The 23,470-nt window shown below is 38.6% G+C and overlaps 1 protein-coding gene across 1 annotated transcript in view; it reads right to left on the bottom strand.

Moving 5' to 3' along the window:
* Positions 1-6,670: 6,670 nt before the first annotated feature.
* The window catches only part of ZMAT4 (zinc finger matrin-type 4), a gene marked incomplete at both ends in the record, with an annotated part of 203,552 nt that continues 186,752 nt past the window's right edge, over positions 6,671-23,470 (bottom strand). The window contains one exon of the mRNA XM_079726554.1: positions 6,671-6,771. Coding sequence (XP_079582680.1) covers positions 6,671-6,771 — 101 coding nt within the window. The remainder of the gene's footprint in view (positions 6,772-23,470) is intronic.

The raw sequence follows: 23,470 nt of genomic DNA, 5'->3' as shown, positions 1-23,470 counted from the left end.
TGTGAAAAACAATCTGGAGTTTCCTTAAAAAACGAAAACTAGAGTTACCATATGATCCAGCAATCCCACTGCTGGGCATATGTCCAGAAAAGATGAAAACTCTAATTCAAAAAGAGACATGCTCCCCAGTGTTCACAGAAGTATTATTTACATAAGCAAGACATGGAAGCAACCTAAGTGTCCATCAACAGAGGAATGGATAAAAAAGATGTGGTGTATATATATATATATATATATATATATATAATGGAATATTACTCAGCCATAAAAAGAATGAAATTTAGCCATCTGCAGTAACACGGGTGGACTCAGAGATTATCATACTAAGTGAAGTAAGTTAGATCAAGAAAGACAAATATCATATGATATCACTTATATGTGGAGTCTAAAAAAATGATACAAATGAACTTATTTACAAAACAGAAACAGATTCACAGACATAGAAAATAAATTTATGCTTACCAAAGGGAAAAGGGGAGGGTGAGGGATAAATTAGGATTATGGGATTAATAGATACACACTACTATATATAAAATAGGTAAACAACAAGTATTTACTGTGTAGCACAGGGAACTGTATTCAATATCTTGTAATGACCTAAAATGGAATAGAATCTGAAGCTGTACACCTAAAGCTAACTCCATATTGTATATCAACTATAGTGTAATAAATAAATTAAAAAAAACAGGGCTAAATAGAGAATGCCCTTTGACCCACAGGCCCTGCCTCATCCCCATCCTTGTGCTGCTTGAGGCACCCTATTTACAGTGCCTAGGATGTAAATCTAGCCCTTTGGCTAGAAAGACTTGGTGATATTCCACAAGCTCCACTTCCTGCAGGAGCTCTTTTGCCTTGGATTCTAGATTTCGCCCTTTATTCCAAGCCTTTTCAAGCAGCTTATGAATAATTATCAGCTGAAGAGAAATAACTTGACCCTCTTTGGGAAAGGACAGCTCTGTTTTCAACACTGTCTTATGTCCTGCCTATCTCAGAACTCAGAACCAAAGTCCCAACCCCTTAGGTTATTGAAATTCTTGGTTAATGCCAGTAAATCACATTGAAAATTCTACAAAAAAAAATTCTATACTTTTAGCCTTCGAAGAAGTCCATGCCTTGATTTGGTTTTTGTTTGCTTGTTTCCAAAGAGAACATCTCCTTGGTATATTAAGCTATTTTTATTTATTATAAGTACAGAAGCTTCTTCATGCTGAACATCTCTTGCAAAACTATTTATTTTTATTATTATAATTTATTATTCCACCCTCCTCCCACACACACACAACTAACTATTATCCTGAAGGCAGGAACTGAATTCCAAGGTATTTAAAGCAAATATATTCTAGCTCTGAAAATTAGACTGAACATCCACTCAATCACTTCATAAATAAATGAATATAATGGGGAAATGAATAATATGAAGGATTATTGTCTGGAGGATTCATACTAATTGGGAAAAATTGCAGAAAAAGCAATGGATATCACCACTTCAGGATTCTTCTCAAAGGAAGCAGCACATATAGAAATTACTACTAACTTTTGGTCAGTCTGATTTATTCTTATAAACACTTGTACCTCATTTTCAACCAAATGAAATATCAAAGTAAGTAATGACAAATTTTATAACCTTTAATTCTAGGTAATACAATGTCCTGAGGCTTGAAGTGTTCCCTAAACTCAAATTTAAGTACATTATGGGGGCATTGTTCATTAGTCTATGGTATGTACTCATCTGCCTTTAAATTTCATTTTAAACATTTGTACTAATTGACAGACTAGATCCCCCGGAAATGCTGAAAAATCTACCAATAGGCAATTGCTTTATATGCCGGTATGATCATTTGCATTTCGAAACCTTTACTCTCATTAGCTATTGAATATTTCTCTTGCAATTTAACCATAGAGCAAATTTGACAGTCATTTTGCTGTTTATGACATTTGCCAAAAAAAGAAAAAGGCTTTTTACTACTAGTAAAGAGCAATATAATAATAATAATGTTATTTAAGTACTGTTAAAACAGTTAGAGTAAAGGTTGCCAATAACCTGACTTCTGTTCTTGACTCTGCTGACCAATTTTTTGGGGACCTTGGGCAAGTCACTGAACTTCTCTGAGACTCAATTTTCTAACCTATAAAGTGGAGCCTCTGGTCAATTACAGGACTGCTGTGTGTATTAGATGTAACACTTCCAAAGCATTTTAGTCTGTGGCTGTATCCCAGTCTCAGACAAGTCCCACTTTGGTTATCAGTGGTGGCGTCATCATCATCACCATCTTCTCCACCCGCATCATTATGACCATCATCGTTGTCATTATCGGGATTGGCATTGTAAGCAGTTGCCCAGAAAATATGACTGAAGGATTACTGATGGAACAAGGCATGTAGGTTTCACACTATATTAATTTCCTAGGGCTGCCCTTAAAAAAGTACCCAAAACTGAGTGTCTTCAAATAACAGAAATTTATTCTCTCAAGGTTCTAGAAGATGAAAGTCTGGAATCAAGGAGTCAGCAGGGCACACTCCCTCCAAAAGCTCTGGAGGAGATTCCTTTTTGCCTCCTCCAGACGCTGCTGTCTCCTGGTGTTCCTTGGCTTGAGGAAACAGAACCCCAATCTCTGCATCTGTCTTCAAAGGGCCACCTTCTCTGTGTGTTCAAATCTCCCTTTCCTTTCTCTCATAAAGACACCATAAATCATTCTCATAAATCCAGAAAGATTTCATCTTGAGATTCTTAACTTTTATATCTGCAAAGACCCTATTTACAAATAAGGTCATATTTTGAGGTTCTGGGTGGACATAATTGGGGCAGAGGAGGGTCATTGCTAACTTCAATAAATGCTCAAGGCTGACTGGGACATGTTTCAGGAAAAAATTTAGGTCTGAATTCAGGATTCGTAGAAAAGAATACCAGGATCATGAGCAAAGCATGGGAAGTGGAAGCATATTTGTTGTGTTCTTGTCATCATTAAACACTGATCTTTGAGGGAAGTGAGACTTAAAGAAGGTTTGTCAGTGCCCAGGGTCACTCAGTGGCAAAATTGCACTAGAAATAAAATTCAGTGTCCTTTCCACTACACAACTGAATCATCTCTGCTCATCTCAACGCTCCTCCAGAAATGACTGCAAAAATATAAATATAAGACCTTGAAAATTACAGACACTTTAATACTTATGTTGACTTAGATTAAAACAGTTAAGAACCATTTGGCTGACTTCCACCACACTAAACTTCCACCTGAGAACAAAATAAAAGCTGGATACAATTTAAAGGAAAAAGTTTTGAAAGCCTTGAAGAGTTGCTGTAGTTGATGTTGGTATACTTCAAGGAAAATACTACTAGTAACAAAGAAGGATATTTCATGATGGCAAAAAGTGACAAAAAAAAAAGGGGCCCATACAATAAGAATACATTAAAAAATCCTAAATTTGTAAGCATCTAATAATATACCTTTAAATATATAAAACAAAAAAGAAAAGATAGAATTAAGAAGACACATAGGCAAATCATATGTACAGCTGGAGGTTTTTAATTATGTCTGCTTCTCATGGATATAAAAAGCAGACAAGAAAATCAGTAAGAATACACTGATTTGAACAAGATTAAGAAACTTGGCCTAATTGATAGATAGGACCATTTATTTATATTTATATTTATATATATTCTTTTTCAGATTCTTTTTCATTATAGAACCTATACTTTTATGTTAAGAAGCCAGGGGAAAATGCAAATTAAATTCAAAGGAAGTAGAAAGAAGGAAATAATATTTTAAATGTCATAAAATAACTGTACATAAAGAAAATCAACAAATCCCCAACGTTTGTTCATCAAACAAAAAAAAACAACTAATAAAGATGGATAAACTTCTAACAAGAAAAGTGATCAAAAAAAAAAAAAAAGGAAGAGACACAAGTAAACAGTGTCTGGAAAGAAAAATATTCCACAAGCATTAAAAATAAAATTAGGGGATAAAATGAACAATTTTAAACCAATATATTTTAAAATGAAATGGACAAATTAATTGAAAGGCAGCTTATTTAAGCTGATATAAGAATAGAAGATATGAAGAATGCTGTACTAAAGAAACTAAATTTCTAAGAAAAATACTCCCATAGCATAAATTTTTAGGCCTAGATGGCTTCACTAATGAATTCTTCCTCTTTTTTAAGGTAAGAAATAGCAGCAGTCTACCACAAACTCATTCAGGGATTAGAAATAGAATCTGTTTATCGAGGCCCTCACACACTTGAAACCAAACCTAACAAGGATATTACAAGAAAATTATGGAACCGTCTGTCTCGTAAACAAAGACAGACTCATATACACACCCAGGATACTCAAATCTGGTATAAGGACAGATGAAATGGCCTGCGCGACACAGCTATGACAATTATTTTCTTCAAGGTTTCTTCAACCTTGTGCTTTTGTGGTTAAAAAAAAAAGCAAACTGTCTTGTTTATTGGAAAGAAGGCAGCACAGCAGGAGACGTACCCTTCTGAAGTCACATATACTTATTAAATTACACCAGGGAAGCGATGTCCTTTTTCAAAATTCATCATAGGACTCTACTGGCAGTCCCTGCAGTCCTGTGTCCAAAGCCTGTCTGTGGTGGCTGAGTGACACGAATGAATTAAAAGCGAGAGTCTGACGCTGCTGGGTCCAGTCCTGGTTCTGCCATTTTTTTTGGCAAGGTGGTGCTGCGAAAGTCACTTTGCCTCTCTGAGCCTTAGTTTCTCAGATCAAATAATGGGTCAGTAATATGTATCTCAAGGTAGTTAAGGGAAATAAACAAGGTATCAGGTGTGACTATGCCTAGCACAAATTCTGTCACGTGAAGTTTTATAGGTACACGTGGAGAGGTAGGTATTTTCCTGAAGCTGGAGATGCTATCCATCTGCATCAGTTATTGACATGATTCTTGCCACCTAAAATCACTGCTGTCTACCCTTTTCTGTTTATGAAGAGCAATAAATACATGCCCCTAAAAGATGATCATTTACTGTTGCAGCTCCTTGTAAGGTGTCTGTGCGTACATCAGATGCATGCTCGTTAGGATGCATACGGTATGGCTCACAACGGGAGAGTCAGAGAGATGCTGAAGGGACCGTTTTGGGGGTTGGGGATGGGATTGGGGCAGCGGCTTCCAATAATCAATACAAGTGTTCTAGGTGCTCAGTATCAGAGACAGTCTTGTTTCTGAAGAACTTCCTTGATAAAAGCCCTTTGGGGGTGGATCAGAGTAAAGAAAGTGATGAAAGCAGCTTTGACTCACTGAACCGCACAATATCGTGGAAAAACTGAGAGTCGGTAGGCACTCTGGGCCTAAACTTCTCCCATGAAGCCAGAAACCCCTGTGAATCTATGTCTTTACAGTATCTTTGCCAAGAAATTTCCCTGCCTGGAATGTACCTTCCTATCCGTGCTTGGAAAATCATTACTCATCTTTTCTTCTTTTTTTTTTTGGACATCTTTATTGGAGTATAATTGCTTTACTGTGTTGTGTTAGTTTCTGCTGTCGTTATCATCTTTTAAAAATCACGCATTCACTCCATCAGGAATGTTTATGAAGCCCTTACTACGTATCAAGTGTTGTGCTGGGGGCTGGGTGATAATGGAAAACAAAATCAGACCCTGACTTCATCCTTATGAGCTCAGCCTCTGCACTGATGTCCCTGGAAAGCTTCCCCTGGATGCTCCCGTCCTGGTCCTCAAAGCTCGGGGTGCCCACATTATAGTAACAGAGAACAATCTATGTGTTTACATGACTGTTTCCCCAGCCTGGCAGGGAGCTCCCCAAGAGGAAGGCCTAAATCCATTCATCTTTTCTTCCCCAGGGCACACTCGGGGTCTGGCACACAGTGGGCGCTCCATAAACCTTTGTTAAATGAATCATTCATTATTTATGAGGCCCTGATACAGTCGAATCTGTTCAATGATTCTGCTAATGAATATGAGAGAAATGAAAACAATTCTATTCAGGAAAATTACATATCTTTGAGATATTCTTTGTTTTTTCCTATTTTATTAGATTTTATTAGCAGTCCTAGCAGCTACTTTAAAAATACCTAAAAGCTAATGTCATTGGTTTTCTAAAAAGATGAGCAATATAAATACAGGGGAAATGATGCCTGATTAGACTTTTCTGGCTTACAATCATGAGAATTTGGGGGAGGGGGAATGGAATGAGCTTCCATTGAATTGAAAATAGCTATGTACGTGAATGACTTAAAATTCCAGGGGATTTGTTAGGTTTCCAGACTAAGTAACAATATGCTTCTAGAAATAGAAAGTGGTCGAAGACATTCACAGAATTTGACTTCACAACACGGAGGTCTGGCCCATCCTCCAAGTAGAGACTACATTGCTTATTTAAAAACACTTAATATAGATCTAAAAGTTTCCTGAGGTTCATACAAATGTGCTGACTAGCCTTGAAAAGAAGGAAAAAATGAAAAAAAAAATTGTCATTACTGTGTCCAAAAAAGGCAAGAAGTCATTCTTCAAGCGGTGCTAGGCAGACTCTGGAGGCTTGAGCAGCCTAAATATCAAGGGAACCTTGGAGATAAGAGATACAGTTTTCATCTACTTATTTTGAAATAAGTAAAATGGTTAGCCTTGATTCATCACGCTAAAAGTTACATACAAAAGGGCTGAAGAGTGAAAGCATGAAAGTACCTACTTGGTCTGATGTTTAGATCCTTTCAGATGGGCATGATACTGTTCTATTGAGTTTAGAGAGACACTGCAGATGGTACATCTGTAATTGCGCCTCAGACCTGTGGACGACAGACACACAGACCTGGTTAGCTGCATCCTTGTCATCAACCACCTGAACGAATCCTAGATCTCCAAAAGGTCAGGGACAGAGCCTCTTAGAAGCCATCTGGTCTACCCCACCAATAACAGTTCAATCCTTCCTTCCAAGAGCCCAGCCAACAGGTTCCTCTGCAGAAGTATGACTGTCAATACTTTGGAAGTCGCCTGCCCCATTGCTGGATGACTGAAATTATTAGAACATACTTCTTTGAGGTAAAACGTTTCCAGATACTTCATAACCCAAACAAAGAAGCAATCTATTTTTTCCTTACGGCAGAGAGACATGTAAGCTGTCATTTCTGCAGTGAAACTTGAGACTCCAGAGAAAAACTTAGTCTCAATTCCTCTTCCACCTCTATTCCAAGGACTGAATCAGAAATTCAAGTTTATATATCATTCATCGGAGCTCTTCTCCCAAGACCATCTTATAAAATGTAAATACCCAGGAGGAGGAGGCTGTCTTAATTTAACCCACATGTAAATTTACTTTCCACCAGAGAGTTGAAAAGAAAGTTATTGACTGTTTACCCATTTCACTCATTCATTAATAGAGTGTCAACTTTGGACCAGGCACTAGGGATTCCAAGAGGAATAAGATGTTCTTTGTTTCCAAGGAGTTTAGTGAAAACCTTGACTCCTCTGTCACTCCTCATCTAGAGTCAGATGTGTTTGAAAGAAGCATCAACCAAACAACTTCCACAGCTCATATTCCTGCTATGTCCCATCAGAGTGGAGAGGAAAAGTAGATTCAGGGTCATGGTCTGAGACTTTGGATTTTAAATCCTGGCTCCAAATATTCCTCGTTCTGTAATGTAGGGGAGGCCAATCATATCCCCCTGGCCTCAGTTTCTTCATCTATAAGATGAAGACGAGCCCATCCACATCACAAGGTTTTATAAGAATTAAGCGAATGAGTCTATTCAAAGGCTTAGCAACTGAGACTCGGTGTTCTTAATTTTGCTCCAAAATTCCATATCTTCCCATTGTCAAAGCCAGGAGAGTAAACAGCTTTAACATTTTTTTTCCCCCTGATGAATGCATAGTATTTTCTTTCTAAGACACAAAAATCATTCTTATTTTCCTAAAAAGAAAATAATGCACAGTGTTGGGAAGAATTTTGCAACCTGCTATCTGGGTGACTTGACACAAATTATTTGACTTCTCTGACCTTCTGTTTCCTTATAGGATTGTGGGAAGGACTGAGTAAGATAAGGCATGTATGAAGGAGCGTCTGGTATACAACAAGTGATAAACATAAACTAGCTGGTATTATGACGGCAAAGAGATATTACAAGGGAATCTTTATTTCCCAGTATCTTGGATGAAGCCCCCGGTTGAAGTTCTAAGACACAGATGCTAGCTACACCTCCATGACTAAAGTGGAGTATGAGAGCCCCAGTTCAGGGCATCCAACAGAAGTGGTCAAGAGCCATTTTCCAACTAAAGCTGATCCCTCATCACCAATCTGAAAAAGAGATTGGAGAAGAAAGAAAGAAATAGAGAATTTCTTAAAGGGATCTCTATCATACTATGAATTTGACTTAACCCTCTTCCATGTGAGATGGGGGATTCCTTCTCTCTCACCTCGAACCCATGGGAAAAGGATTCAGTGGAATACTCAGAGAGCTTGAGGAATGCCTTATTGTGCTTGGAGCCCAGTGTCCTGGACTCGACAACACTGGCAAGATCCAAAGTCTGGAGTCTGTGTCTACTTAGCTACTCTGATGGCGAAGTAAGCGAGGTGGAAGGACTAGGCCTGACCTATATTCTCAGAGCTTGTCAGAGCAAACGATCTGAAGTTTCCCACAGACCACGTGTGTGCCGTGTATGAACGGTGGGGGCAATGTGACCTCAGCGGAAGGATGCTAGCAGGTTCAACTGGATATCTAGGGCCTTAAAGTGACCCCAGAGGAGGTACATAGCCTATAGGCTAAGTATCAAGTAATGCTGAGTTCTTGAAAAAGCCATGAAATCACCCCATGAGAAAGAGTCAGGCAGTGTCTATGCGAGTTTTGTATAGGTATGTATCAAATAAACCTTTATCTCCCTCGCCTTTCTAACCTGATACCCTGCATCCCTCAGCCCTGGAGGAACCTGAGGCAGAGATAAAGGCAGAAAAGCAAAAGCCACAGGCAGAGAGGAAGAGAAGAGCCTATGCACCCTTTTCCCATGGCAAATAGGCCACCCAAGCAGAACTGAGCTAAGGGAGGGGGAAAACTCACTTCCAATAAAGTTTGGAGCTGTTTAAAAATTATTTTCTACCCTGTGGGAACTACGAATGTCACCTGCCATTTCAGTAGACAAAGGAGTCATCAGCCACTGCAGGCCTCCTGACAATGGGGCTCCCCGAGGGGATTCAGGATGCAGAAAAACAAGATATTGGACCGGGATAGTTAAGATGCATATCAGGGCTTCCCTGGTGGCGCAGTGGTTGAGTCCGCCTGCCGATGCAGGGGACACGGGTTCGTGCCCCAGTCTGGGAAGATCCCACATGCCGCGGAGCAGCTGGGCCTGTGAGCCATGGCCGCTGAGCCTGCGCGTCCGGAGCCTGTGCTCCGCAATGGGAGAGGCCACAACAGTAAGAGACCCGCGTACCGCAAAAAAAAAAAAAAAAAAGATGCACGTCAAAGGAATGACTTCACTGGGCCCAAGACTCTTGCCATACATAGAAAAGCACCTAAAATCATTAACTTGAACTGTTTTGTTCTTATGATTAGCAGTAATCTTGTGATGTTTAAACACATGTTTTTTTTTTCTCAGCAAAAACTCCTATATATCCTGGCTTCTCCCTTACCTTTTTAGAACACCCCCTCAGAGCTATCTGAAAGGCTGTATCCCAGGCTAAAGTCCTCAGTAAGTTCACTGAATAAAGCATAATTCTCAACCTTGAACCTGTGCAGCTTTTTTCAGTAGATAAAAACTACTGAAAAAAACTTGGATATATCAGTTAATGCCATAGAATTTTGTGTATCTAAGAAGGAAAGTAAAGAACTCTTTACTACTTAAAAGTGAGCAAAAATTCATGACACTTACCCTAGTTTTTACCAAGGGGTAGGAAAAAATTAACCCCACAGAGATGGCATGAAAGGGCAGTGGATGGCAAGAAGTTACTTCTGATTACATCCAATGAGCCCTGCTTACTGAATACTGCAGTGTCATCAGAATTGCTCTTATGTAGATAATGTGACAAAGGGCAGAACTTCCTGTGGACTTTCAAATTCCTAGAGCCCAATGCATGCGTCTGAGAAAACTGTTAGACATGACAGGGTAAGTTGGTTTGGCCAGTGTAAGGATGAACTTATTTTGTTTTAGTTTCAAGTACATGATAATCGGACACTGACTGACCTAATTGCTCAATTAAGAGTCAATTCAGTTATGGGAAAAAACAATGAGACCACAGGATCTTCTTGGTGAGCAATCTAAGGGACTCACAATTTTCCAGGCACAGATGGACAGTTCAGAGACAAAAGAGACAACTCTTGTCTCTCTATTCCTTCAAGCAGTGGCTCCAAAACGTCGCAGTGCATCCTCTGGGGATGGTGCTCAAATGCAGATTCCCAGGCCCAGCATCTGCAGGTTCAGATTCTATAAGCTTTGGATGGGGCCTGGGAACCTACAAGAAGTTTCAGACTTGTAACCCTCACCTCCAACACACATACACACCTACCTTACAGAGTACCGCCCTCTAGTACCATGGTCCTTTCGTTAACTTGAACTTGTCAGAACAATACTGGGTCTTAAAGAAAAAAGTTACAAAGAAGAGCTGTGCTTCCAAGGCTCTTCCATTTCACTCGCAGGTGTGCGTGACTCAGGAAGATTACCATAGTCCTCAAACCCAGAGGCAATAAGTTATCACAACCTACATGTGAGTTGTTTGAATGCTTGTCTGGGGCTGAGCCATTCTCCTCTGTTATGCACAGAACATGAAAGCTAGCTTCAGCCTTCCTACCTCCAGAGCTCTCCATCAGCCTTGTCATAATAAATGGAAACCAGTATTTATATGGGTCCTCTTCACACTACAGACTCATCAAAGGTCTCCTCATAACGAATGGAGGTTGAGCACGGCAACAGGCATAAATATTTATGTTTAAAAGTGGGCCTTTTTAAGAGCACCAACAAATCTAAAAACTATTCTGATCTGTTGCTTTTCCATTACAATTCTCCTGCTCTGCAGCCAAACAGAAGCATGGGCAGGAAATATTTGGCACGTTATTGTGATGCAAACTGCAGGAAGCATAAACTATGAAGGCAGTGCATATAAACATGAACAAAGGGAGAGACTGGGCAGAGGAGTCCTCCTCCACACGTGACACAGTGTCCTTGGTGGGAACTTAGGGCTTTATTAATGCTGAGTTGAAATTCTAATGACTTTGGAATTATACAGCTCCTTTTTCCACAGAGAAATAGAGAATCCTATTAAACAAAAACGCTAACTTTCTCATTCAATTCATTTTCAATGCAATACCATTTTATGAGTATCCCGAAATGTCTGCAGACATAAAGGTTATTTCTGCAGGATTGCCAGTGTGTGTTCAGAAATATCTCCCCTGCTGGCAAGGACCTGACAATCCAGTTGGAGAGGGAAGATACGTATAGAAAGAGCAATGGTACAAGGTCAATCACAAAAAGTACCACAGTCAGGATGAAGTGGAATGCTAGGGGAATGAGAGGAGGCGATTGTTTCTAACTCAGAGAATCTGGAAAAGTTTCTTGAAGAAGCTTCACTTATGCATTTATATTCCCTAGCACAGTGTGTAAAACAGATGGTCCTGGAGAGTTTATCAGTGTGACTACTCAATGTGTCTTTTCAATTCTAGCAAAGCTAGACTTCAGATGCCCCTGTAACTTCAGTTGTATTCATTCTACATTAGGGAAACATCACTGTGCCTTTATCATGATGCCAGGCATTTTGCCAAATGCCAAGAATGTAGGAGAATATAAAATAAATTTTCATATGGAGCTACTCAGGTAGAAAGACAAGAAGCAAGGAAACAAATAAAAACATTGTGGAAGTATTGCACAAGATGTAAAGAGGAAAATGAGAAAGTCACAGAGAAGAAGGCTGGTTTTGGATAGCATGGTCAACAGAGGTCTCTGAGAAGCGTGAAATGAAACCAGAGAGATGAGAATTAGCCTGTGATATGAGGAATTGGTTAAAGAGTTGTCTAGGGAGAGAAAAGAGCAAACAGAGAGACGAGGGTGAAGTGGAGTTGGGTCGTTTAAGGAAGAAAAAGTGGTGAAACAAGCAAACGAACAAAACAAAACAATCAGAATTCTATATCCAGCAAAAATATCCTTCAAACTTTCAAGTAGAATAAGGACATTTTCAATAAACAAAACCTAAAAGAACAGTCTACCAACAGACCTGCGCTAGAGAAATGCTTATAAAGTTCTTCAGGTGGAAGGTAAATGACACCAGATGTAAACTCAGATCTACAGGAAAAAATAAAGAACACCATAAATGATTAATATGTTGGTGTCTTTTTTATTGATCTAAATTTATTTGAAGATAGAGAGCAATTTAAAGCAAAACTATAACAGTGTGCTGTGTATTGTGGTGCTTATACTGTATATAGATGTAAAATATGTGACAACAATAGCCCAAGAATGGGTAGGAGTTTGAGAGCTCATGATATTGTGTATAAAATCTAATTAATAAATAATAAATCTACCAATATTAACTCTAAATGACAGTGGTCATTTAAGGATGCGTCCTAATCCCCTAGAAACAAATACAAAGATATAAACCTAAGGAGACTATAGAGAAAATTAAGTAGGATAATAAACAGTATTTGATAACCCAGAAGTGGAAGTTCCTATATGAATATCAGACAAAATAGACTTCAAGACAAGAAATATTTCCAGAGATAAAGAGGATGTCTTGTAATAATACAGGGAGAAACTCATTAGGAGAACCTAGCAATTGTAAATGCAATTTAGCCAATAAAGCATAAAGAACATGAAGCAAAAACTGATGGAACTACAGGCAGAAACAGACACCATAATTATAAGAGATTTAACACTCCTCTCTCAGTAAGAACAGAACAGTACAACAAAACAAATAGTATCTAAATGAAACTATCAACCATATTGTACCAACTGATATTTATAGAACAGTACACTCAACAAGTGGAGAATATACAATCTTTTCACATGTATATAGCAAGTAAACTAAGTTAGGGAATGTGCTAAGCCATTGAAAATTCTTACTAAATTTCAAATATTTACATTTTGTACAGTGGTTTCTTTGACTATCACTGAAATTAATAAGAAATAAATATTAATAGCATTTATAAAAATACCTAAATACTTCCAAGTGACCTATTATCAAAGGGAAAAATCCGAAGGGAAATTAGAAAATATTTTGAACTGAATGATAATGAAAATACTACATACCAACAAGTTTATATTAATCAGTTTTTAAAGGAAAATATATAGCTTTATATTAGAAAGAATGAAAGGTTTAAAATCAATGTTCAAAGTTTAAATGCTATGAAAGTAGAAAAAGACAAGAAAATTAAAACGAAGTCAGGTAGAAGGAAAGAAATAATAAAGAGAAGTCAATGAAATAAAAAACAGAGTACAGAAAAAATAATAAAACCGAAATCCGCTCTTAGAAAGGATTAATGCAACTATTAACCATTAGAAAGTTTCATGGAGGTTTAAAGAAAAGCAACAAATTACTAAAATAAAAGAATTGTTTCTAATGCAGATGCTACAGACAGTTTTAAATGGATAATAAGAGAACATTATGAATAATTTTATGCCAATAAATTTGACAAAGTATATGAGATGGGCAAATGTCTTTAAGAATTCAACTTACCAAAACTAACACAAGATGAAATAGAAAATTAGGGTAGCTATTATCTATTAATGAAACTGAATTTATTGTCCAAAGTTTTCACACAAAGAAAGACCCAGAGGATTTCACTAGAGAGTTCAAACAAACATTAAACAGTTGCATAGTATCAACTTATACAAACTCTTTTAGCAAACAGATGAGAAAGAAACACTTCCACACTTGTTTTTGAGGTAACATAACACTATTTTTTTTTAAATTGATAGAATATAAAAGAAAATAAAATTGCAAGCCAATATCTGTCATGAACATGACAGAAAAATCCTTTAAAAACTAGTAAGAATCACATTATAGATAAAGATATTTCTGTATGTATGTATACATACAGACATATAACAGTTCCATCATAAACAAGTTTGTTTGTTACAGGAAGTAAGACTGGTTTAACATTTAAAAATCAAATCATATAATTCACTTTGTTAACAGACAAAATGAGAAAATAATATAAGCTTAATAGATGCAGAAAAGAGCATATGACAAATTTCAACATCCATTCATATTCAAAATTCTCAGCCTACTAGAAAAGAACATCCTTAATTAATAATTAATAATAAAGAGCACCTATCAAAACCTACAGCTAATATTATATTAAGCAGTGAAATACTGAAGTTTCCTAAGACCAGGAAAAAGCCAAGAATGTCTTTCTTATTTATATTCAACATTGCACTGTGGATTCTAGGCAGTGCAATAGGATAAGTAAAAGAAATGAAAGGCTTGCAGATTGGAAATGAAAAAGTAAAACTGTCTTTATTTGTAGAAGACATGATTGTTTATATAGAAGATCCTAAAGGATCTACAAAATAACTACTAGAATAAGTGAATTTAATAAGGTCACAATACACAAGGCCAATAGAAAAAATTGCATGCTTAAAATAGCTGCAAACCACTGATAAATACATTTGTAAAAATACCATTGTAACAGTATCAGAAATATTTTAAAACACTTAGGGATGAATTTAATAAAAGATGTACAAGACTGAAAACTACAAAACATTGCTGAAAGAAATTAAGAGGAACCTAAATAGATACAGAGATATATAGACCATACTTATCAACTAAAAGAATCAATACTTTTAAGATATCAGTTCTCCTATAGATTCAATGAAAACTCAATCAAAATTCCAACAGTCTCTTCCAGAGGGCTTCACTGGAGAATTCTATCAAACACTAAAGGATTACAGAGATAAGTGGATTCTAAAATTTATGTGGAAATCAAAGTACCTAAAATAATTTTGAAAAAGAAAAAAGTTTGAGGACTCACACTTGAGGATTTCAAGATTTGCTTATAAAAGTCCATCAATCACAATAGTGTTACATAAGCATAAGAATGGACAAAATGCATCAAAGGAACAGAATAGAGAGCCCAGAACTAGACCACACCCAAAGAATCAATTGATTTTTTTCACTTTCATTGAGATACAATTGACATACCGCTCTGTGTAAGTTTAAGTTTAAGGTATACCCTGTAATGACTTGACATATGTATACTGCTACATGATTATCACGATAAGTTTAGTTAATATCCATCATCTCACATAGATTTAAAAAAAGAAAAAAAATTTTCTTTGCTATGAAAAATTTTAAGATCTACTCTTAGCAACTTTCAAATATATCATACAGCCGTGTTAACTATGGCCAATGTGTTGTACATTACATCCCCAGTACTTATTTATCTAATAAATGGAATTTTGTACCTTTTGACCACTTTCATTGATTTCAACAAAGGTGTCAGAGCAATTCAATGGGGGAAAGAAAGCTTTTTCAGCAAATGGTTATGGAATAACTGAATAAATGCATGAAACAAAAAAATGAACATCAATCTCTACCTCACAACACACATTAAAAGTAAGATTGATTACAGACTTAAATGTAAAAGCTAAAACTAGGGGCTTCCCTGGTGGCACAGCGGTTGAGAATCTGCCTGCCAATGCAGGGAACACGGGTTCGAGCCCTGGTCTGGGGAGATCCCACATGCCGTGGAGCAACTAGGCCCGTGAGCCACAACTACTGAGCCTGCGCGTCTGGAGCCTGTGCTCCGCAACAAGAGAGGCCGCGATAGTGAGACGCCTGCGCACCGCGATGAAGAGTGGCCCCCACTTGCCGCAACTAGAGAAAAGCCCTCGCACAGAAATGAAGACCCAACACAGCCAAAAATAAATAAATAAATAAATAAATAAAAAGCTAAAACTATAAAGCTTCTAGAAAAATATGGAGGAATACGTCTATGAACTTGGTATAGGCACAGATTTCTTAGGAATTAAAACACGGTGAACATAAAAAAGAAAAATAGATAAATTGGATTTTACAAAAATCAAAAGCTCCTGCTTATAAAGAGACCAATCAAGAAAACCAAACAGTAAGCCACATCCAGGGAAAAAATAATTGTAATTCATATATCTTGTTCAGGACTTCTGTCCAGAATATATAATTTACTCCTACAGATCAATAAATAAAAGACAAACAGTCGAAGTTTTTCAAAGGACAAAATATTTGATCAGATATGTTATAAAAGAAGACATAAAAATGATTAATAAACACATGAAAAGATGCTCAACATCGTTTGTCACCAGGAAATGTAAATTAAAAGAACAGTTAAACACTATCTCATACCCACTACAAGTGCTAACATCAAATAAAACAACATAGGGGCTTCCCTGGTGGTGCAGTGGTTGAGAGTCTGCCTGCCGATGCAGGGGACACGGGTTCGTGCCCCGGTCCGGGAGGATCCCACATGCCGCGGAGCGACTGGGCCCGTGAGCCATGGCCGCTGAGCCTGCGCGTCTGGAGCCTGTGCTCCGCAACGGGAGAGGCCACAACAGTGAGAGGCCCGCATACCGAAAAAAAAAAAAAAAAAACCATAAATAACATTTGGTTATTTACCAAATGTAAATAACCACATAGAACAGCTGGAATTCACATACAGAAGAATGTAAAATGGGAAAACTGTCAGTTTCTTATAAAGATAGACTTACCCTATAACTCAGAAATTCTACTCCTAGACATTTACCCAAAAGGAACAAAAACTTAGGACTAAAAAATGGCTTCTGCAAAAATGCTTATAGCAGCTTTATTCATAATAGCCAAAAACTCAAAATAATCTAAATGTTCATCCATGCAAGAATTGATAAGCAAATTATGGTGTATTTATATAACGGAATAATACATGGAAACTAAAAACCAAACCAAACCAAAACAAACCCTACTGATTTATGCAACAACATAAATTAGCATCAAAAACATAATGTGTAGGTAAAGAAGTCAGACAGAAAATAGCACAACAGCACAGCTATGCTGTAATGATAGAATTCAGAGCAACGTTGCCTTCTGGGATGGGGAAGGTCCGGCAGGAGACACAAGAGAATTTTCCAGAGTAATGTAACTGTTCTGTATCTTGGGAGGGTAGTTACAGGGTATATTCATTTACCAAAAGTCATCAGATTATATACCCAAGATCTGCATATTTCGTTTTATTAGAAAAAAAAGCCAGAAGGATGTAGTTCCAGACAGAAATCTCAGCAAACCCGAGACTTCAGTTTATCCTCATGTACTCCCTACATAACTTCTATTGTTTTACATTCCTAGAAAGTAAACTTTATATTCCTACTTATGCTTTGATAACCTTGCAACTCTCCAAGAAATGTTTGCCCATGTTCTGCATTATAATGCTTGCTAAAGCTGGAAACATTTTGAAAGATGATTAATATGAAAGTTAAAAAAGTAAAGTCTTTGGTTTTGAGTTATTTCTTTCTCCTCGACTTCCTAAACATTCATGAATCAGACTGTCTAGTAAATGGATGTGTCATCTTCCAGTATAAAAAGTCATATCTAGGGCTTCCCTGGTGGCACAGTGGTGGTTAAGAATCCGCCTGCCAGTGCAGGGGACACGGGTTCGAGCCCTGGTCCGGGAAGATCTCACACGCCGCAGAGCAACTAAACCCCTGTGCCACAACTACTGAGCCCGTGCGCCACAAGTACTGAAGCCCACGTGCCTAGAGACCGTGCTCCACAACAAGAGAAGCCACCGCAATGAGAAGCCTGTACACCGTAACGAAGAGTAGGCCCCACTCGCCACAACTAGAGAAAGTCCGCACGCAGCAATGAAGACCCAACACAGCCAAAAATAAATGAATAAAATAAATACATTTATTAAAAAAAAATCATAGCTAATCCGTATCTTATATATGCCATATAGAAGCATTGCTGTGCTTACTTTACCCACCTACTCATTTACTCTTGGCAACATTCTAGGAGCAGACACGACGGTTATCCTTCTTTAGCAGATGAGGAAATTGAGGTACAGAGACTTAGTCAAAATCACAGAGCTAGGTGGAGACACAGCTGGGTTTGAACCCATCCCTTCTGCTCAAGCTGCTCCTGACACCATGCATGGGGCCCTCCTGGGACAGGAGGAATAGAGTCACAGAAATATGTAAGGTTCTTTGGAGCTCATCTGGTCCAGGAGTTCCCACACTGGTGACTAGAGAATCAGGTGGGAGTTATTAACAGCACAAATCCCAGGCCTCACCCCAGATGACTGTGATTCAGTACATCTAGAGTGGGACCTGGAAATCTATATTTTGGAAAGCTCCCCAGGGGGCAAGTTTAAGAGAAACCATCGGTCTAGTCCAGAACCCCATGGGGGTCGCATGAAGGTTTACAAGCAGAATGGTTTGTGTCTGCTTGCATTTGGAGGCTGTCCTTTTTCAAACACCCACTGTTCTGAATTCTGCTTTGTGCACAAGCTTATTCCCATCTCTTCAAATACATCAAATACTTGAGGAAAGTTATCACATCCCCAAGGCTCTGTTTACCAGGCTGAAAGTCCATTGGCACTTTGACAGCGTTCTTCACTAAAACATAGGTTCAAGTTCCCCATATCATCCCTTATTACCTTATGGATGGCATTTCCTCTTTGTGGATGACATTCTTAAACTATGACCCTTGAACTGAAGGCCAAGCCCCTGGTGTGGTTTCATCGGTACAAAGCAGAGCAAGACTTTCACAGCTCTCGTGCACCATTAATTCTATCAATACCTTTAAAGCTTTAAGTATGTATGTGAGTCTGGCAACCCTGACCCACTGTAATCTATACTCATAAGGAAGCTGCTAGCAATCAATTCTAAGTCTTTTGTACCCAGATTTCTGCTAAGCCAAATCTTCATTTCCTCTACTTTTTATACTGTTTATCCCCATTAAGTTCTAGCTCAGTGAATTCCACCTATTCCTTTAGGGAATATAGCTGCAAATACAAGGCAGCTCATGTATCCATTTTGATTAGTTAGGAAGGAGAGGCAGCCAGAGTGCTATGAGAAGATTATGAGCCCTCATTCCAGATGACAGTGAAAGACGGCCACCATCTATTAGCCAGTCTGTCATTGGCCAGTGGTGTACTTGGCCTGTCTGTGAGATTCCAGCTCTAGCATATCAACATCAATCATAGAAAAGTCAGGACAAGCAATGTTCTGGTAAACCAGGGAGTCATTGACATATAGGTGGTAGTTAAAACTGTAGGGCTGGTGAGATCATCTATGGAGACAATGTAGGTAAAGAGAAGAGAGTGGAGGAGGGTGGAGAAGCATTTAGTACCCCTTGATATCAGAGATGCTCACCGTGATGCATGCGGTGGAGCCAGACCCACGGGCATCTCTGGCTCCCATCAGACCTCCACCTTCCAGGTTGCTGAATCCTAGGCAGGACGTGGTACAACATGGTACAAAGCCCCAGCCTATCCTGCAGGTCACCCACATCAGACACAGCCTCCAGTTTGCACTCGTGGGTTCCAGTTTGTCTTTGCTCTTCCCTACTTCACGGCCACCTTTCCTTCCTGACTGCCGGCCCTACGGACTTCAGGCCCAAGACTAGATGCAGAAGAACCAACAGAAGAAAAGACTGTCTTACCAGTTCCCATAATCCTTACAATAAGTTCCTCACTCTTGGTGGTTGTACTCCTCTGATCAAACCCCGACGGATAGAGGGGTTATCAAGGAACCAGAGAGAAGAAAGCTTTGCTAGAAGGATGAAGGAGACATTTTTTTTTTTTTTTTTCGGTATGCAGGCCTCTCACTGTTGTGGCCTCTCCCATTGCAGAGCACAGGCTCCGGACGTGCAGGCTCAGCGGCCATGGCTCACGGGCCCAGCCGCTCCGCAGCATGTGGGATCCTCCCGGACCGGGGCACGAACCCATGTCCCCTGCATCGCCAGGCAGACTCTCAACCCCTGCGCCACCAGGGACGCCCAAGGAGACATTATTATCATATTTAATCCTTAAAACCACTTTATGAACGTTATTAGCCCATTTTCCAGATAAGAAAACCATGGTTCAAAGACATCAAAGTCATACAACTAGCAAGTGCACAATGAGACCTGAATCTACTTATTTCTGAATTCAACGCTAGTGACCTTAATAACGACATTAGGGCTTTTAAATGAAACATAGGAGTGAAGGAAGAAAAGCGGAAGAATCCTGTTTAAAAAGAACAACAACTTAATTTGAAAATAATGCATAAAATAGACAAAGCACAGTTGCTCTAGTTGAAAGGGGGGTTAGGGTTTTTAAACATCAGTGAGACCATCAAACTTCAAGCATAGCACTTAGGGTGCCCCAAGTAAGGGACCTTGGGCTTTGGGGGGAAGAATGTGAAAACCACTGCATTTTGTCATGCCACCCATCATGGGATAACACAAGTGTTGCCATGTCCAATCTTAGACTTGCGCTGTGGAGTATCTCTTCCCTGTGAGTGTCAGCTAAGGAAACCTCCTAGGATCAGGGCTGGCTGCAGCACCAGATAGAGAAGCGCAGTATTACTCCAAACAAGAATCATTATGACCTTCAGAACATTTAAATGCTTAATCTTTTGAATTCATCCCACTGTTTGCTGGCACAGACTACAAGATATCTGACAGTCAATTAAACGAAGAACACACATTTCCTAAAACAATTCTTTCTCTATTTAAATAGTATTTATGTGAAGCCTTGAAAATGGAATCAGGAAGCAAATGGCTTTACGTCTTCATAAGCTCTTTCCAAACAAACAAAACCTAAAGCTATGGGCTAAATGTATTCCCCATAATTAAAAGACAATTTTAGCCATGTTGGATGCCTGACCCAAGAAAGGACTAGAAAATTGTCACCCTACTGTGAAGATTCAGAATTGACAGAGTAGTTCATTCTAAGTATTTAAAGAGCTGCTTGATCAGAAGAAGATTCACATGTATTCTATGTGGCAGAGGATAGATGATACTTTTTTTTTTTTTTGGCCGCACTGTGAGGCATGTGAGATCTCAGTTCCCCGACCAGGGATTGGACCCATGCCACCTCCACCGGGAGCGTGGAGTCTTAACCACTGGACCACCAGGGAAGTCCTGATATATTTTCATACTTTGAGCAAGGCAGCCCCCAGACAACCTTGTTTTTAGCTTTGGAGGGGATCACTAGTATTATGATGGCTATTAGCAAACTGCAAGCAACCCAAAGAATTGAACTCATTTTTGTTTTTGTGATTTGAATTAAATGCAAAGGATACAGAAGTAAGTAAACCTACTCTGAAGTAATCTGTTATTTGAAAGGTACTCAAGGGATCTGTAACCATATATTAAATAACAACATATGGGTGAAATAGCTTTGTCCTGGTCTGGATGTTGATGTGATACAAATGGAAATTTATGGAACATGAAATGTGTTTTTCCTTTTGGTCCCATGACATTGCCATAGATCTCAACTTATACAGGCAACTAACAACTTAGCTGGGCTATGTTTTTCATGTAAAGTGTTGTCATAAATGTGTTTTTTTCTACAATATAATTTTTGATTACAGATTTTTTCATGCATAAAGTAAACTGTACTCCTAAGGTGAAGTTGTGAATTATGGCATCAAGTTCAACAATGGGTTACATTAAACTCAAATGGGTTAAATTAAACTCATGAGGGCTGGTGGAAAGGGTGCACAGGAAAGGAAACACGTGTCTCTTTCCTTCTCTCTCTGCCCTGTGGAGATGTGTCTTCCAAGCCATCTCTCATTTCTTCCTGAGGGCTAGGGAATCACAGGCCCTGTGATTTCCCTGAAGAACTGTCAGTAGTCCTGATAGGTCCACAGCTGTCAAAGGATCATGGCATTGGCTTTTTAGCTGCATCAGCTGAGGCACAGTGATTGTCAACTCTTTTGTTATTGGCTAGAGGTCCGAATGCATCCTTAGCGACCTTTGCTTTGGAGCTGTCCCGACTACCCTGGTCAACCAAAAGGCTCCAGGAAGCAGTAGGAGCACTTGTGATCATTTTCAAGGGACCTAGTCCAAGAAGGATTCAAAGGTGAAATATGAATGAAAAAGAAGTCCTAATTGTCAGTATCTCCTTTGACTCACATTATAAATGAAATTGTTCTCTCTCCCTCTTTCTCTCATTATCGTTCACACACAAGTTGGCTGTCTGGTACATGAATATTATCTTTGGTGTCCTCTGATTCTTTGTTAATCTCTCTTGGCCTGCTCATAAACATCTATCTCACATGGCTGGGTCTTTATCTTGCTTTCAGCAGACAGCCTGCCAGACCCTGTGTTAAGTCACAGCTGTCTGCTGCTTCCTGCAGTATTGGCCTTTTAATAGGGATGTTTGAAATTAAAAAGCCTTCAACACTTGAAGAAAACAATATGAAAGGTAGAATTTCAGGCCTCACCAGATGGGTAGGAGAGACCTTTATGAAGACAGTAGCCTTCAAATCTCTGCAGCCACCTGAGTGTGTGCCCTGCCTTCCCCTGGGCCAGCCTGACACCAACGCCTTGACACACATGGCCCCACTGTGCCTTGAATAAGTGACTTTTCTCTAGGACACATGGCAAGAGACATCCCCATTCAATACCATTATCACAGTAGCCTCACCTAATTACAGAAGCACACCCGATCTTGTTTGATTTACAAGGTAATGGAGAATAGCAAAATTCACAATTTATAGATAAATGTTGATTTTAGAAAAAGAAAACATTGTAAAAAAAATCTAGAAAATGCCTGCGACTCAGTAATTCTCAAATATATCGGGGCCTGCGGATATGGGAAACAGTGGGCATGAGAATAAAGTACCAATCATTTTCAGGAGGAGGAATTACATATTTTTCTCTCTTTCAACCTAAGCTTGTTATTTAACCCTTAGGAATCTCTATTTCATAAACTATAAAAGGGAGATAATAATTGTACCTACCTCAGAAAGATTATATGAAAATTAAAACTGTTGATGTAGGTGAACAACTTAGAAAAGAACCAAACAGCTCAATAAATGTAAGCTGCAATTGCTATTTTTAACCACAATGAGCCTTTGCTTTGAACAAAAATAAAGACCTAACTCATGAGTGTGAGATTTAATAGAAATTTAATATTCTAGAAAGAGTTCTCTTTCTTAGCATCCTGAGGCATATTCAAATTATTCTGGCAAGCTGCCTTCTCTACAGATGCTATTTATACACATCTTTTTTGACAGGTCAAAAGTTTCCTTATACACTGATCATCCTATATATTTGCTTGGCATAGAGTTGAATGAAAAATTATCTCTATTCTTTTAAAAAATTTTTTTGAAAACATGGAAGATATGACGTTATATGAACTACTTCTTAGGAAGCTGTTGACAGTGGATCTCAATATATTTTGCCTGCTTAGTTCTCAAATTGAGTGATTGAGGCTACTGAATAGGTAATTAGCCAAGTTCATAAATTAGATAAAAAGGAAAACTTGGAAGGGTATATTGGAAGTTGTGTAATTTCATCTTTTTTATTCTTAAGGCATGCACTCAAGGATCCATCTGAAGACCTGTTTTAAT

The sequence above is a fragment of the Hyperoodon ampullatus genome, assembly GCF_949752795.1.
Source record: "Hyperoodon ampullatus genome assembly, chromosome: 20".
In the NCBI taxonomy this organism is placed as follows: domain Eukaryota; kingdom Metazoa; phylum Chordata; class Mammalia; order Artiodactyla; family Ziphiidae; genus Hyperoodon; species Hyperoodon ampullatus.
Note: the sequence above shows the minus strand (reverse complement) of the source record. Positions and strands in the feature narration are given on the sequence as shown.